Raw genomic sequence first — 14990 nt, 5'->3', positions numbered from 1 at the left:
TGTTTCATGCCAAATATCTAAGCGCTAGCTCTTTCAGATTTTTACAAGTTTCACTTTAAACATATAAGGAAAATCAATGACCCCCGGGCCGGGCAAATGATGACCCTAGGGCTTTTTGGTAGACATCTACTTGAAGATGTTTCATGCCAAATATCTAAGTTCTAGCTCTATCAGTTTTTTACAAGATTTTTTTTAAGTTTTCACTATATACATAAAAGAAAAATCAATGACCCCCGGGGCAGGGCCAATTTTGACCCTAGGGCTTTTATTTGAACAAACTTGGTAGAATTCACTATAAGATATTTCATGCCAAATATCTAAGCTCTAGCTCGTGTGGTTTTTTACAAGAGAATTTTTAAGATTTTTGTAAAAAAAATCTTTTGGTAGCCATGGCAACCAGAGTTCTTTATGGAATTTAATTCTTTGAACAACTTTGGTAGAGTTTTATGCAAGGAACATCCCTGCAATGTTTCAACAAATTTGGCAAGTGGTTTAGGAGGAGATGTTATGTAAAATTGTTGACGGACGGACGATGGACGACGGACAACGAGCCATCACAAAAGTTCACGTTGAGGACATTGTCCTCAGGTTAGCTAAAAATCAATGGATGATGTTAACCGGGCACAGTATTAATTGGACAAGTTTATCAGCTGAACGTCTGTGTATTCTGGTGAACAAACAAACCATTAGTACTAATTAAAAAATGTAGAAAAATTCTAATCTAACAAAGTTATTGTTACGAAATGTCCAAAAAAGAATGTTTAAACGAGGTATAACTACTTTAAAGAACCTTACTTTAGTAAATTCTTCAGGGACGTGCAACATTGTTGAATTAACACAGTCAGTAAAAGTATATCCGCCAATATCATCTTCAGTGCAGTGTTTCGGGGCTTGGAAATCAAATTTGAAATAGACCTACAAAGCAAAACAAAACAATTACATGTATTATTGAAAAAATAATTGGTTGACCAGTTAAATTTTGTCGAATGTTGGCCTTGTTCTGTATGCAGACGTAAAACAATTTCGCAGCGTCAACTTGTCACAATAAATATATTTACTGTTAAAATGACATCATTTAAGGGCAAACAAAAACTAATCACAAATTGATAACACAATTCCGACACATTTGTCATGCTAATAATGGTCAAATTATCATACAATCATCTACCCTTGATCATCAAGCCAGTACCCATTTACTATATAATTGAGCCGCGTCATGACAAAACCAACATAATGGGTTTGCGACCAGCATGGTGTTCGCTATCAGTTTCTCTACTTGTTATCGAATTTGAAAGCGAACAGCATGGATCCTGATCAGACTGTGCAGATGCGCAGGCTGGTCGCAAACGCATTATGTTAGTTTTGTCGTGACGCGGCTCATATTATACCAAACAGGTGCTGGCTTGATGATCAAGGGGAGATAATTGTATGATAATTTTACCCTTTCTGGCATGACAAAAATTATGGCGAACACCTGTGTGTAAATTAAAAATGCCTGACGGCCCATTTAGAGTTGCCAATGGTTTGCGTTATTAACCATTACTGGTGAAAGTAATATTCCCAAACGTAACTTATTGGACATTTCCGTCAAACTCCGTATAATGTCTGTACATATTGTAATTGACGAGGTCTCCCGAAATTAACATTCTGTAGACCCAAGCGGACATCATTATCGCTATCCTTCCTCACCAGCATGAAAATATCAACTCCGACTCTGATTATGAATACGTAATAAAAAAATCTGGCACCTTCTCACTAATGTTCATAACAATGTGCTCTCATTCATGCTTTATAATTAAAAATTACTTTTATTGTTAAAATTGAAGGAGTTTTACAATACATATGTATTTTGAAGTTCCAGATACGTTTTATTTATGAAAGTATTTCAAATTAAAGCTAGATATTTGCACTTAAGGGTATTCTGCTATCACATGCGGGGAGTGTTTAAAGATAATTTGGATACATATATAGAAATATTACATTTTTTCTACTAGTCTGTCCTGTGAATTTTTCCTCGGGTCGTAGAATGTTTTCATAAGTCATCTGTCGATAACCTCCATTTGTAGCTACAAAAGTAACTTTTAACCTAAAAATAATTAAAAAAGATAAATTTGGCTTTACTGGAATGATTATTGCTAAATTTTTTTAAGTACATGTATTGTTATATAAAAATGGCATTTTATCAGTTATAAGCAATCTAAAACAGACTGTCTTGACCACATGTAAAATAAAATGCGAGATCCAAATCATGTGGTAAATTAATAAATCATTGGAAAGGCTGGGCTTGTGTCCACTCTATAATATTCTAAGTTTAAGTGTTTTGACGTGTGGGTTTTTGTCTGCTTTCCCAAATCCAAATGACACGATCCTTAATAAAATGAGTGTTAATATGCCGGATCAAAATATGCTGAGAAGTTTCATTTTCTTTCATAGGATGTTTCGATCTTACTAAGGAACATTAACTTCATAATTTTCTTATTCTACTCACGTGTCTGCATGTTCTATCAGAGTTTTGAATTCTGCATTCTCTATCGTACAATTAAACAATTGTTGTGGATTTAACGGATTTGATGAAGGACAGTTGATGTCGTACTTTTGTGTAGGATGCTCATCTAAAGTGTTTATAAATAAATGAATATTTTATAAATAAATAAATAAACGACCAGGTGTGACACATGATAAAAAAAGATTTTTGCTTTATAAAACACGTTATTTTAAATCAATATCTTTAGTGTGTATACATGTACATGTATAGTTAGGGTACAATATAGCTACATAGATTTAAAAAAAATTAAATTGTATGCATAGCATATGTTTGTTTTAATTAAGAGATATGATATAATTTGATGCAATATGGTATTATGTGATAAGTGTCGCCTTGGTCCCAACCTGTTGCAGTCTAGAAAATAGTTCTGTAAATTTTCATGTGCCCCATTTAAAGTGGTCCCTCTTTTGACTGGTCATATTTTAAGTGTATATTTTGCATCTTTGTAGTTTTTGTGTGATATCTGGGGACTTTAAAGGTTGTTTTGTGTGTATTATTCAGGACCTCATTTCTGGGTGGAAGGATAAGATAATTATGCTAAGCACCAATTGCATTTTCTCCGCCCTTTCCGTAAAACTTCGAATAAGGACCTCGAACACAATACACAGAAAGAATATGGTTTATCGTTCTAACCTACTCTAAGAAACTTAACAAGGGGTAACTTAATGCTAAGTTTATTCTAAATTGGCACCAGCAGACAGGAAATTTTCAGGGATGACACAACAAAAACAAGAAATGTAGAACGACACATATGCTCTCTTTCTAGCCCTTGACTTACATTATTGGTAATTTTGTTATAGAAACTTGCCATATATAGGTACATGGAAGACTTTATAATACAAATTTTCAAGGTAATAAGCGGAAATCATATTTACATTTAGGGCTTCTGTGCTCAAGACCTTTGAACTAGTGATCCAAAAAACCATGGGAGTCATCTACTACATATAGCTATTCAATATGTGAAATATAAAGACTTTGTGATAAATAGATAAATAGTTTTCATGATAATGAGCGCAAACCATTCTGACATTTAAGGTTCCTGTGACCTTGACCTTTGACATAGTGATCCCAATATCAATAGGGGACATCTACTAATTATGAACAATCAATGTGTGAAATATGAAGAGTTTGTGATAAATGGTTTTCAAGATAATGATGGAAACCATTCTGACATTAAAGGTACCTGTGACCTTGACTTTTAACCTACTTACCCCAAAATCAATAGGGGTCATCTGATAGTTATGACCAATCAATATGAGAAATATGAAGACTTTGTGATAAATAGCTTTCAAGATAATAAGCGGAAACCACTCTGACCTTTTAAACCCTAACGATCTTGACCTTTGTCTAAGTGACCCAGAAATCAATAGGGATCATCTACTAGTTATGACCAATCAGTATGTGAAATTTGAAGACTTTGTGATAAATGTTTTTTAAGATAATAAGCGGCTTTAAAAGCCTCTGTGACATTGACCTTTGCCAAAATGACCCCAAAATCAAAAGGAGTTATCTACTAGTTATGACCAATCACTTTGTGAAATATGAAGACTTTTTGTGATAAATAGCTTTCATTATAATGAGCAGGAACCATACTACAATTCAATGCCTCTGTGAGCATGACCTTTGACCTGTCACCTACTGACCCAAAAATGAATAGGGGTCATCTTCTAATTATGACCAATCAGTATGTGAGATACGAAAACTTTTTTGATCAATAGTTTCCAAGGTAATAAGTGGAAACCATTTTGACATTTAAGGCTTCTGTGGCCTTGACCTTTGACCCAAAATCAATAGGGGTCATCTACAAGTTATGACAAATCAGTATGTGAAATATGAAGACTTTGTCATTGTGATTAACAATTTTTTAAATCATCAGCGGAACACACTCTGACATTAAAGGTCCCTGTGTCATTGACCTTTGATCTAGTGACCTAAAAATTAATAGGGGTCATCTGCTAGTTATAACCAATTGCTTTTTGAAATAGAAAGACTTTGTCCTTAATATATTTTAAGATGATCTATGGAAACCTTTCTGACATTAAAGGCCGCTGTGACCTTTGACCTAGTGACTCCAAAATCAATAAGAGTCAACTTATACGGTAGTTATGACCAGTGGAGAAAATAATAGTTTGCATGCAATGCTCCTAAAAATAATGACTGACAGCAATTTATATTTTAAATACCCCATCCCTAAAATATACCAATATGGGCAATTCTTATGAAGGTGCAGCAAGCACCTACTCTAGAATTCGCCATATTCCTTAAAATATTAGTAACACATTGTGAAATCAATGACATTTTCAAAAATGACCAATAAAGAGTCTGTCATATGTTTAGATTTTTCACAAAAATTATCCAAAATTTCTTACTTGTTTGGCGCCAACTGTCAAAGCTTGATTTTTAACATTTTCACCTCCATTCAGAGAGTCACAAATACATACAAAGTTACCAATATGCTTAGTTTCGGATAAAAACCCCTAAATACTACCAATCGCAACTACTCGATCCTTTCCGTCAGACTTCGGATAAGGACCTCGAACATAATAGTATGAATACACAGAACGGATGCGTCTTTCGGTCTAACCTACGCTAAGAAACCGAAAGTTCAAAAAACCAACCTGTTGACATTTAGTCGGATTTGTTTAAAATTGAACATCAGTGGGCATATTTAAATTACAAATTGTTGTCAGACATATTTTCAAGCATAAGAGTACCGGAACAGACATTAGATGTCAAATATATACATTCGATTTACATTATCTCTGTTTCTGTTTACATCTGAAACTACGTGGTAGAACTACTTTCCATCCGTATTGTTTCCGAGGTTACTATAGATAATAGCCGAGGCAAAGGTTGCAGTATCAGTGTTTGGACACCCCACCCCTATCTGCCCCTGCACCCATACTTTAACCCTGACAAAAAAATTCAACACTCTAAGGCTTACTATAAGGTACCAAATACAAAACCACCGATGAACTTATATATATAAAAAAAAATTTCCACTATCAAAATTATAGTTATAGAAAGGTAAAAAGCCTACTATATGTTCATTTGCCAAACAATGTGGAACACGGGAAATCGTCGTTTCGGTGACTGAGGCGCATTCCGGCAGGATTTCGCTGCATCATTCATTAACATTAATAAAAAGAACTAGAATTCCACAGCTTATCTAATTCAAGTCTAACGAATATCACTATCATTCCGATTTTTTCTGTTTCACGGTATTTTTTTAATTGTCGTAGCCATTTTGCAGTCTGATACCTGGGTTGAAATACGCGATCTGATTGGACGAGCCAAATTTGACGTCCAATCAGATCGCGTATAACACATAGGTATCAGAATCCAAAATGGCAGCGACAAGTCAAAAAATACCGTGAAATAGAAAAAATCGATAGAATATTGATATTCGTTAAACTTGAATTAAGTAAGCTGTATAATTCAAGTTCTTTTTATTGATGTAAATGAATGATGCAGCAAAATGCCTCCGGAATGCGCCTCAGTCGCCGAAACGACGATTTCCCGTGTTCCACATTGTTTGGGAAATGAACATATAGTGGGCTTTTCACCTTTCTATAACTATAATTTGATAGTGGACAATTTTTTATATATATATAATTTTATCGGAGGTTTTGTATTTGGTACCTTATAGTAAGCCTTAGAGTGTTGAATTATTTTTTTTCAGGGTTGTAGTAGGGGTCCAGAGGCAGATAGGGATGGGGTGTCCAAACACTGATACTGCCACCTGTGAGCCGAGGCAGTTCCGAATGAAATACTGCTTATCAAACACCCCGCAGCGGTTACTTCCCCTGATCAGTACAGAAACAAAAGGAGCAAAGCGTGACGTAACCGCTGTGGGGAGTTTGACTGCTCATTTCCTACACACAAACAGGTAAATATACGTACTTGACACAAACAAGAAAACATTTCATTGACAGAGATATATCAAAAGTTTCCAGGACATTCAAAACGTCTGAGTTATTAAAAAACAATTAACAGGGGCCATCATTCGAATATGTTCCCTGCCCCTATATGTCATGGTAAGATACGGAACGAATCGAAAATATATGGTGGTGCGATAAGTACCCTATATGAGATGATATTATATATGTATGTTTATACGATATGATAGTGAAAATTACAATACAAACACAATTAATCATAGTAGTGTAGCCAAGTTGAATAATGATTAGAGTAATATGCGAGGTTTAATGAAAACAAACCTGGTTTAAGTCTGTTCTTTCATCAAAGACGTGTATGCGCAATATATGTAAACAAACAAGGACTGCAACTTTGGTTATGACATGACATGACATGGTATTATATGATATATCGCAATATTTAAAGAGAAACAATGATTGAATCTTATATACCATTTTTGTAATCTAGAACTCGAAGTAAAACTTTCCCTTCTGTAATACCAACTTTTGTCTCATGAACATACACCGGTCTTTCAGCCAGAGGCTCAGGTGGCTCGTAGCTAACCTCGAATGTGAAACGCATGATGTTAAACACCCTTTGATTACTCCAAACAATAAGATTGCGCATTGTCTCATCCGTGCCGTCCAACAAGAAGTAGAAAAGGAATTTTTTATCCGTCTTTCTAGTGTGTTCTATGACACTTGTTGATTTACCAATGTACGGTTTGTTATTTGTGTCAACTGTAAATTAAGTAAATAATTATATTTCGATTAGCAAACTGTTTTATGTGACCAAGTTTCCTTAATTTTGACATTATTAAAAAAACGATAAAAAGAAAGAAAAAGAAAGAGAAAAAGCATGATGTCGTGTCATCAAAACGATAAAATAGATATTTTGACATTACGGGGTTGGATATATTTTTTTGAGATTCATGTTTCATTTGATGTAGGTGAAGACAAATAATTTCTGTGCACAATTTCAGATCATTTGCTCACTCTGTTTTTCCTTTATAAAAAACTGTTATCAATACGTGTATATTTTCTCTCGGCCCGTCCAAAAGACTGAAAACGATAGGTCGATTAGCTATTATTAATGTAAGATCATAATTATAATGTGTAAGAAAATGTAGTTCATTTTTGTCCGATTCTTGCAGAGTATAGATAAAAACAAACAGCATCTTTGATATAAAACGTACTTTTTAAACAGCCGTATTCCGACGCCGAACTTTCTTTTGTGAATCCACTGGTACAGTTACATCTGTTATTAGAATAACAGTTTCCTGGGTAACATGGTCTCTGATAAGAACATATCACTAAAAAAAGAAGATTTATAAGTTCCAGTTAAATAGAGGAATAAGATTTAGCTCTAGCTATTACATTGATCTAAATAATAAATACAAAACGGCTTAAGTACTGATAGTCTAAAATGATAGGTATCAAAATTAACTAGATCGTCTTCAGTCCGTCGTACTTTGATTCTGTTACATGTAACCTGGAAAAACAGGCTGAATGTCTTGCTTTCTTGATGACTTGATTCATCACCAGGCCTAACTTATCTAACTTATCAATATTACAAAAAAATATCGTTTTCGTGGTATATAATTGAAAAGAATTACTTACGCTCTTGACAATATTGACCTATTGCCAGTCCTTTGCAGTCACATTTACCAGGGGCGACACACTCTCCGACCAATCCACAGTTTGGCCTACATATTGCTGGAAAATGTCAAAAGAAAATAATTTTAAAATGTTGTAAACACTTGTGAATTTTTGTATAAGAAATAACACAGACCCCCTCCCCATTTTAAGATCGAAAATGGTATTTTGCTTCTGCTGTGTTTAGTGTACAATATTCCTATCCACAACACATAGTGTATACCCCTAGAACTGCCCTTCAGTGTGGGGGCCTGATCACTGTAATTTATACATAGCCTAGTTTTATATTAGTGCTTGAGCATTTATGTAAGAAATATGTAGCCTATATCTGTCACAGGGTCATATTGATGTGTTAATGTTATATGGTGTTTGTCAATGTATGTCTCGTATTGTATACCGTAGATTATGTTATGTACATGTCCATGCCATGTCTGTTGTACTTGTTATTGTATATATCTTGTGAAGTCCTATATTTGTGTCTCTTTTCCTATCTTTCATCTATTCATCCTTTTATTCATGTACTCATTCATTTCTTCATTCGTTCATTTATTAACAAGCATGTACTAGCCACTAGCCACTGGTGCGGATCTCATTCTTAAATATTTTATTTCCGCACTAAGTACCTTCACTCATCCGCACGTTTTCATGACGAGTTGTTTGATAACAAATATTGAGAGCTCGTCATGTAAATATGAATGTCTGTATTGATCCCATACTTGCTATTCTATATTTTGTCATTCATGATTTTTTGTCAGTTGTCATTATTTTGTATTTGCACTCGTATTGAAGGTGTTCATGGCGCGAGCCAGACTTCATATTGTTTGATAATAAATATTTTTGAGAGCGCGTCTCTGTATTTTTGCAGGTAAATATGAATGTCTGTATCTATCATTCATGATTTTGTGTCATTTGTCATTATTTTGTATTTGCACTCGTATTGAAGGTGTTCATGGCGCGAGCCCGACTTCATATTGTTTGATAATAAATATTTTCTGAGAGGAGTCTCTGCATTTTTGCAGCAACCCTCAAGCCCAGCACCCTTCTGGACTGCGACATATCTAATACATATTTGTCACAGGCAAGTTCAGTTACCCCTGTAATAAGCAACATTTGTTGATTAAAAATAAATAAATAAATAGATTAATAAATTAATTAATTAAAGTTAAATAAATAAATAAGATAATAAATAAGATAACAAATAAATAATCAAATAAATAAATAAATGAATAAAAATTAATAAATAAATAAATAAAATAATAAATAAATAGTTAAATAAAGAAATAAAATAAATAAATACAATAAGATAAAAGTGTCAGAAAAATAATGATACTCACGGATATTACAGTTATAATCCCCTCTATGTCTCCATCCTCTTAAACACCTTAGTTTAGTCACAAGAGTATTGCAAGTGAAATATCTCCACTGGGCACAATAACTGAAGAAATGTGATAAAAGCAATCTTGAAAAAAAGACCAAACAAACAAATAAACAGACGCCAAATAGTTTCGTTTTGTATTATGAGACTGTTTATATAAATCTATACATGCGCATGCTTAGAAAGTAGTCCAACAGTTCTTGTCAAGAGTTTATCTCCAGTATTAAACATGTAGTCATAGAATACACTTGTGTCTCTTATTTCTCATAAGAGTTATATGTTGTCTACTTGTGATGTACTCACATACAAAACCACGTAATATTACAGGTTTGACATTATTTCTACGCAATACATAATCACAAAGCTAGTGAATAATTTGGTTTTACATTTATCAAATGTCATTCATCATCAGAAAGACATTAAGTTGTTTAATTAGATTACAAATATACACAACAAATGTACATATGTGATATATATATATAATAATCAGACGGAAGGTTAGAATTTGGGCTTTGATATTTTTCTAATGATATATGAAAAATTGGGTGGGACCTGCGACTTGATTTACACAAAAGTCAAGTAAATACCATTGTTATATGAACAATTTCTAAAAGCTACAGTTAGATGTGGTAATATATTATAGAGCGAAATAAATATATACACTTACCCTCCATATCGGCAAATACATCTTCTACATGTGTCCGACTGCCATACTTTATAAGGCTCCGTGTTTCTGTAATTAAAGAAATCGAGAAGAACTTGAAGAAAAAGAAAGATACTCGACCCTGCCAAACCTTGTTATATCGTTGCTGCTTTTCTTCTTCTTTTTTTTCACTTTTTTTATCAATCAGAAAAAAATATCAAAGCTAAATAAACTTAGCACACTGATAATTTTACATACAGCATTGATCAATATAATTTCTTTAGTACATATCACATCATATTCACCAGCTAAATAGGCAAAAGTTGCGTGATGTACAAATTGAAAATGTCTTTCAGTAAAGAGGCATAATAATAATGCTTAAACATTTTGAATATTTTTTTGGAGAGACAATAGATGTCCAAACATTACATGATGACAAATGTTAAAATATATTGATGTTCACAAAATGAAATATTTCATGTGTATTGATTTTCATGTAAATAAAGCTTAATAAACATCAGATGTCAGGTTCCCAATATTACATAAAATATCGCATACTAATTAATTGCAAAATTTAATAACAATGTAATTTATCATCTAGCTTAAGCTTATTACAGCAAGGACTTTTGTCTTTTTGGTATCCATCAGCTAAAAATGAATTGAATTTCGAAATCGTCGAAACACACGGTATACATTACGTATTATCCATTTAATTTACGCTACAATATTCGAATAATCAGCATTATTTTGACTCGATTAGTCTAGATAGATTTCGAATGAGCAAACTTTCCAAATTCGAGTTGAATAAGCAGTATTTCTAGACACACCCAAACTCATTTGAATAAACAAACTGTCCAGCCTCGATTTAAATAAACAAAATTTTAACTGCCTTAATTTCCATCAGCGAAATTGCCAGAGCTTACAAAATTCTAGACAAGATTTGAGTAAGCGAAATATATAGACTCGAATTGAAGGAGCAATACTTCCAAGTCCAATTTGCACAGGCAAAATTTGTCTCAATTTAATTCAATGATCCAAAATTTAATACTCGATCTGGATTAGCGAATTTTCTAAAATTTAAATAGTAGTGATTTAGAGGTGCGATTTGAGCTAAAGAAATTTCCTGAATTGATTAGAGAGAATCTGTTCTTGAAAAAAGAGCAAGCAGTCATATATGATTATATAATATAAAAAAATAGAATTGGCGTTGATCTATGTAAGGTTATTCCGTGTTAAATTTATAAAAATGATAATTTTTGTTTACAAATTTAGACCGTGGGAATAACCTCGTGTCTCATTACCCATACAGCTGCTTCGTCATCTAGGAAGTTAGCACACAAGTTACTAATATAAAGGATCATGCAAATACTGGTTATTTCGTTAATTTATAAAATGTTTTCAAAACTTTTATTAGTAAGATAAAGTTTTTTTGTTACGACTCTATATACAAGTGTATATTGTTGCACAAGCATTCATGGCCGTACAAAAGAAAGCTAGGAAAACAAATGTCCTTAGGCCTACGTCTCGTGCACAGAATTTCAATGAGATGATAAAAACCTCGTAGTTATTTATGTTTGTATTAACAATTGTGAAAATATACACTTTGGAAATGTATAGTTTTACAGAGACCAGGATGTTTACACGTCTAAAATTTATTCTGATCCAATTTCATTTCAAATAAAATACTCTTAATATCATCTTTCCGTAGCACTTAGTTTTTATTTTTTGCTTGTTAGTTTTCTTTCCTTTTAAGCTTATAAATTTACTAAAGAAGTAAACGTTTAACAAGACGTATCTTATCAAAATAGAATTCCAGCTGTTGTTAATCTGGTTTCAGTGTTTAATATTTATATCATGTATTTATTTTTACTAACACATGAAATTACGCGTTCGATAAATACCGGAAAAGTGATGGCAAATAGCCTGTTAATTTACCGGAAGTCGCGATAGAAACAAACAGCCTACGGCCGAAAAAAAACCTAAATATTGAACAACGGTGTACCTTCTAACGTTTATCAGGAAAAAGTTCTCAAAAAGATTCATAAATCTGGTCCGTTGTTCATGCAAACGGAAATTTATTTCAAAGAAGGTTGCGTTGTTCTTTTGATAGTTACTAGCATTAATTTAAAGTAATAAATAGAGAATCATCTGCATCGATTATATTCAATATGTAAAGACCGGTTTCTGAAGGAAAGGATGATTTTAACATTTAATGTCGCCAAACTTGACTGGACTGGACCTTAAGATATATTCTTTTAGAGAATAATAATTAAAAAAAAACCACCGAAAAACATGGCATTAATGTTTTTACACAATGTTCCTTTTTGGTAGACAAGGAAGTTAAGTAAGGTCACTAAGGTGTAGAATTACCTTTGTTTATACAAATGTATATAATCTTGGATTATATACGCATTAAATTTTTATTTCGTTTTATTATGTCAATAATATATAATGTACGAGGAAGTATTTACTTTGAACATTTTAATTTACCTATATCATGCCGTGCTTTTATATTTTCATTGGAACAATAATAAAGGGGATTTTTTTTAATAAAATAAAATTATTTACAGATGATTAAAATAACCACTTCAACCAATGGTACGTTATGTACCGACTTCAATAAATATTTGACAGCTTTTAAACCTGTTTACTCCAAATAGACCCAAAATATGGCCGGTAGACTGACTTATGTACACCCGCATCGTTCTTTAACATTTTGAAGTGCCCCCGTATTTATGTCATTCCTGGTTTGATTGGCCATACTTAAAGTGTATTTATTGCATATGTGTTGTTTTTGTGTGTTATATGATGACTTTAAAAGTTGTTGTTTTTGTGTGTGTATTCACCAGCCGGAAGGATTTGTAAAGATGTAGCACCCACCAGCATACGTGGACAATTTAAAGAGCGTCCCAACAGAATACAGATTTCTGGGAAAGACGGCTGGCATGTCAAATTTCAGGTCTCATTTTTTTACTTGGATGGTGTTGATGATTGAGGATGAAGTATATAATTCAATAAGGATCGTGAAATCCAGAATTAAAACCTCAAATATGACTGAATAACTAACTAACTGAGTACGAAAATTGACTAGGCCGAGTCCACATAGTATTTGTATTTTTACGACAGCCACCCCTTTACACGCATGTGGGATATTAAAACATTTTGTCTATTGTTAAGTTTGACGAAATACTAAACTTTTTTTCCATAATTCAAAAAGAATACTACTAAAGACGCGTACTTTTAAAGGTCCTCGTATGAATTGAAATAATAAGTGTTAGAAATTATGCTTCGCATCGCCATGCATCGTATGGCGATGACACGCTATCATTCCGCTTGTGCGTGTGTCGACCTTTTAGCGTTGAACGCCATTGCAAATGGCACTGGAACACCTCGACTATGATCCGAAGTTTGACGGAAAGAGTCGGAAAGATGCGATTGGAAAAAAGTATATTACTCATAGAATTAAAGCGATCTGAATTTTAACGAAACGGCAATTATTTCATTTCTACCATTAATTTTATCGGGACTTTGATACTTAATATTTTTGTATCAAAATTATGTATTACATATATCAAATTTTGTTCGTTTCATGAAATGATATATAATTCTATACGTAAAAACATTCTACCAGATATACTGGTGAAAAATCCTTCACGTGAAAAATTTATATCTGTTGTAAGAAACGCAGATGTGACATTATATATCTCACGTTTTCTCGATCATGCACTTAAATATAGACGCCAATTAAGTACTTAAAAATACATACATAAAACAATATAAAGGTAATTATATAGTGTAATCTACAAGTGATCTACGAAATTCTTTATATATCTTTAAAAAAAATTGATATGATGTCTACCAATGTTTATATTACAATATACTATGTATATCTATGATCATCTCATTGTATTTTACCATTGCTATTTCATGTTTGTTGTATTATGTTGTATTTTGGGCCGGAGGCCTATGTTACAAAAATAAACTTTACTTTGGAATTATGAAACAATCTTTAAAAACATAAATGTTTAGAAATAGCGTATCAATCATTTATTGATTAATATATCCGAACAATGTACAAATCATTTACAAAAAATCAATCATTAAAATATTCGATATAGGCCAATTAACCAGACTAGCAATGTATCATTGAATCTCTACAAAAAATATACAACCCTGATATTAATACATTGATAATAATACAAGCGGTATATAACATAGTGTAATTGTAAAAAGACGTAAAGAATGATTTATTTAAACGTTGCATGTTTTATGTTCGATATTTATCTACTGTTTTGAAAATTATATAATTATTTTTGCAATTCACCGTTTTTTTTTCATTCAATGTTCTTTTTATTTATTTATTCCACTCCGATCATTTTTTATTCGATCCATGTGCTTAAAATTAACAAAAATGATTTAATAATTCATACAAATAAAACAACAAATGATAAGCATGAAAATCAACAATTTTATAACGTTCGACTTCCATATAATTTTGAAAATTGCCGTACGGCTAGACAATACAGTGCGTCCTGGCTAGTCGTTCGTGACTCACGTACGGCTAGAACTTTTGGCTAGCCGTACGTTTCTTTATCTTTTATTATTTTTTTTTTGATATTGTTACGTATTTTGAACCATAAAAAATCTCCTCTACACCTCCTGTGAAAATTAAATTGTCTGATCAATATTTAATTATTATATTAATATTTCCTTACGATTCAACTAGATTTATCATGAATCTAAAGATGTGGGGAAATGACATCACGCGCACCTGTTTTTATACGGCCAATACACAAACATGGCCGCGCTTACCGATTTGTAGAAATCGGTGATTTAGCGATTTAAATTTTGTTA

General features: G+C 32.6%; 1 protein-coding gene across 3 annotated transcripts in view; it reads right to left on the bottom strand.

Moving 5' to 3' along the window:
• Positions 1–14990, bottom strand: part of LOC132751968 (uncharacterized) — a 53663-nt gene that overhangs the window by 21160 nt on the left and 17513 nt on the right. For all 3 annotated transcript variants that reach the window (XM_060742197.1, XM_060742195.1, XM_060742196.1), the window contains exons 2-9: positions 10161–10226; positions 9453–9553; positions 8083–8178; positions 7659–7775; positions 6916–7203; positions 2489–2612; positions 1981–2086; positions 796–915 (exon numbers count right to left, since the gene is read on the bottom strand). In XM_060742197.1, coding sequence (XP_060598180.1) covers positions 796–915; positions 1981–2086; positions 2489–2612; positions 6916–7203; positions 7659–7775; positions 8083–8178; positions 9453–9553; positions 10161–10226 — 1018 coding nt within the window. The remainder of the gene's footprint in view (positions 1–795; positions 916–1980; positions 2087–2488; positions 2613–6915; positions 7204–7658; positions 7776–8082; positions 8179–9452; positions 9554–10160; positions 10227–14990) is intronic.

The sequence above is a fragment of the Ruditapes philippinarum genome, unplaced genomic scaffold, assembly GCF_026571515.1.
Source record: "Ruditapes philippinarum isolate M1 unplaced genomic scaffold, ASM2657151v2 ctg1029_1_1_1_1, whole genome shotgun sequence".
NCBI lineage: Eukaryota > Metazoa > Mollusca > Bivalvia > Venerida > Veneridae > Ruditapes > Ruditapes philippinarum.
The sequence above is the reverse complement of the archived record's forward strand: the minus strand, read 5'-3'. Positions and strand labels throughout refer to the sequence as shown.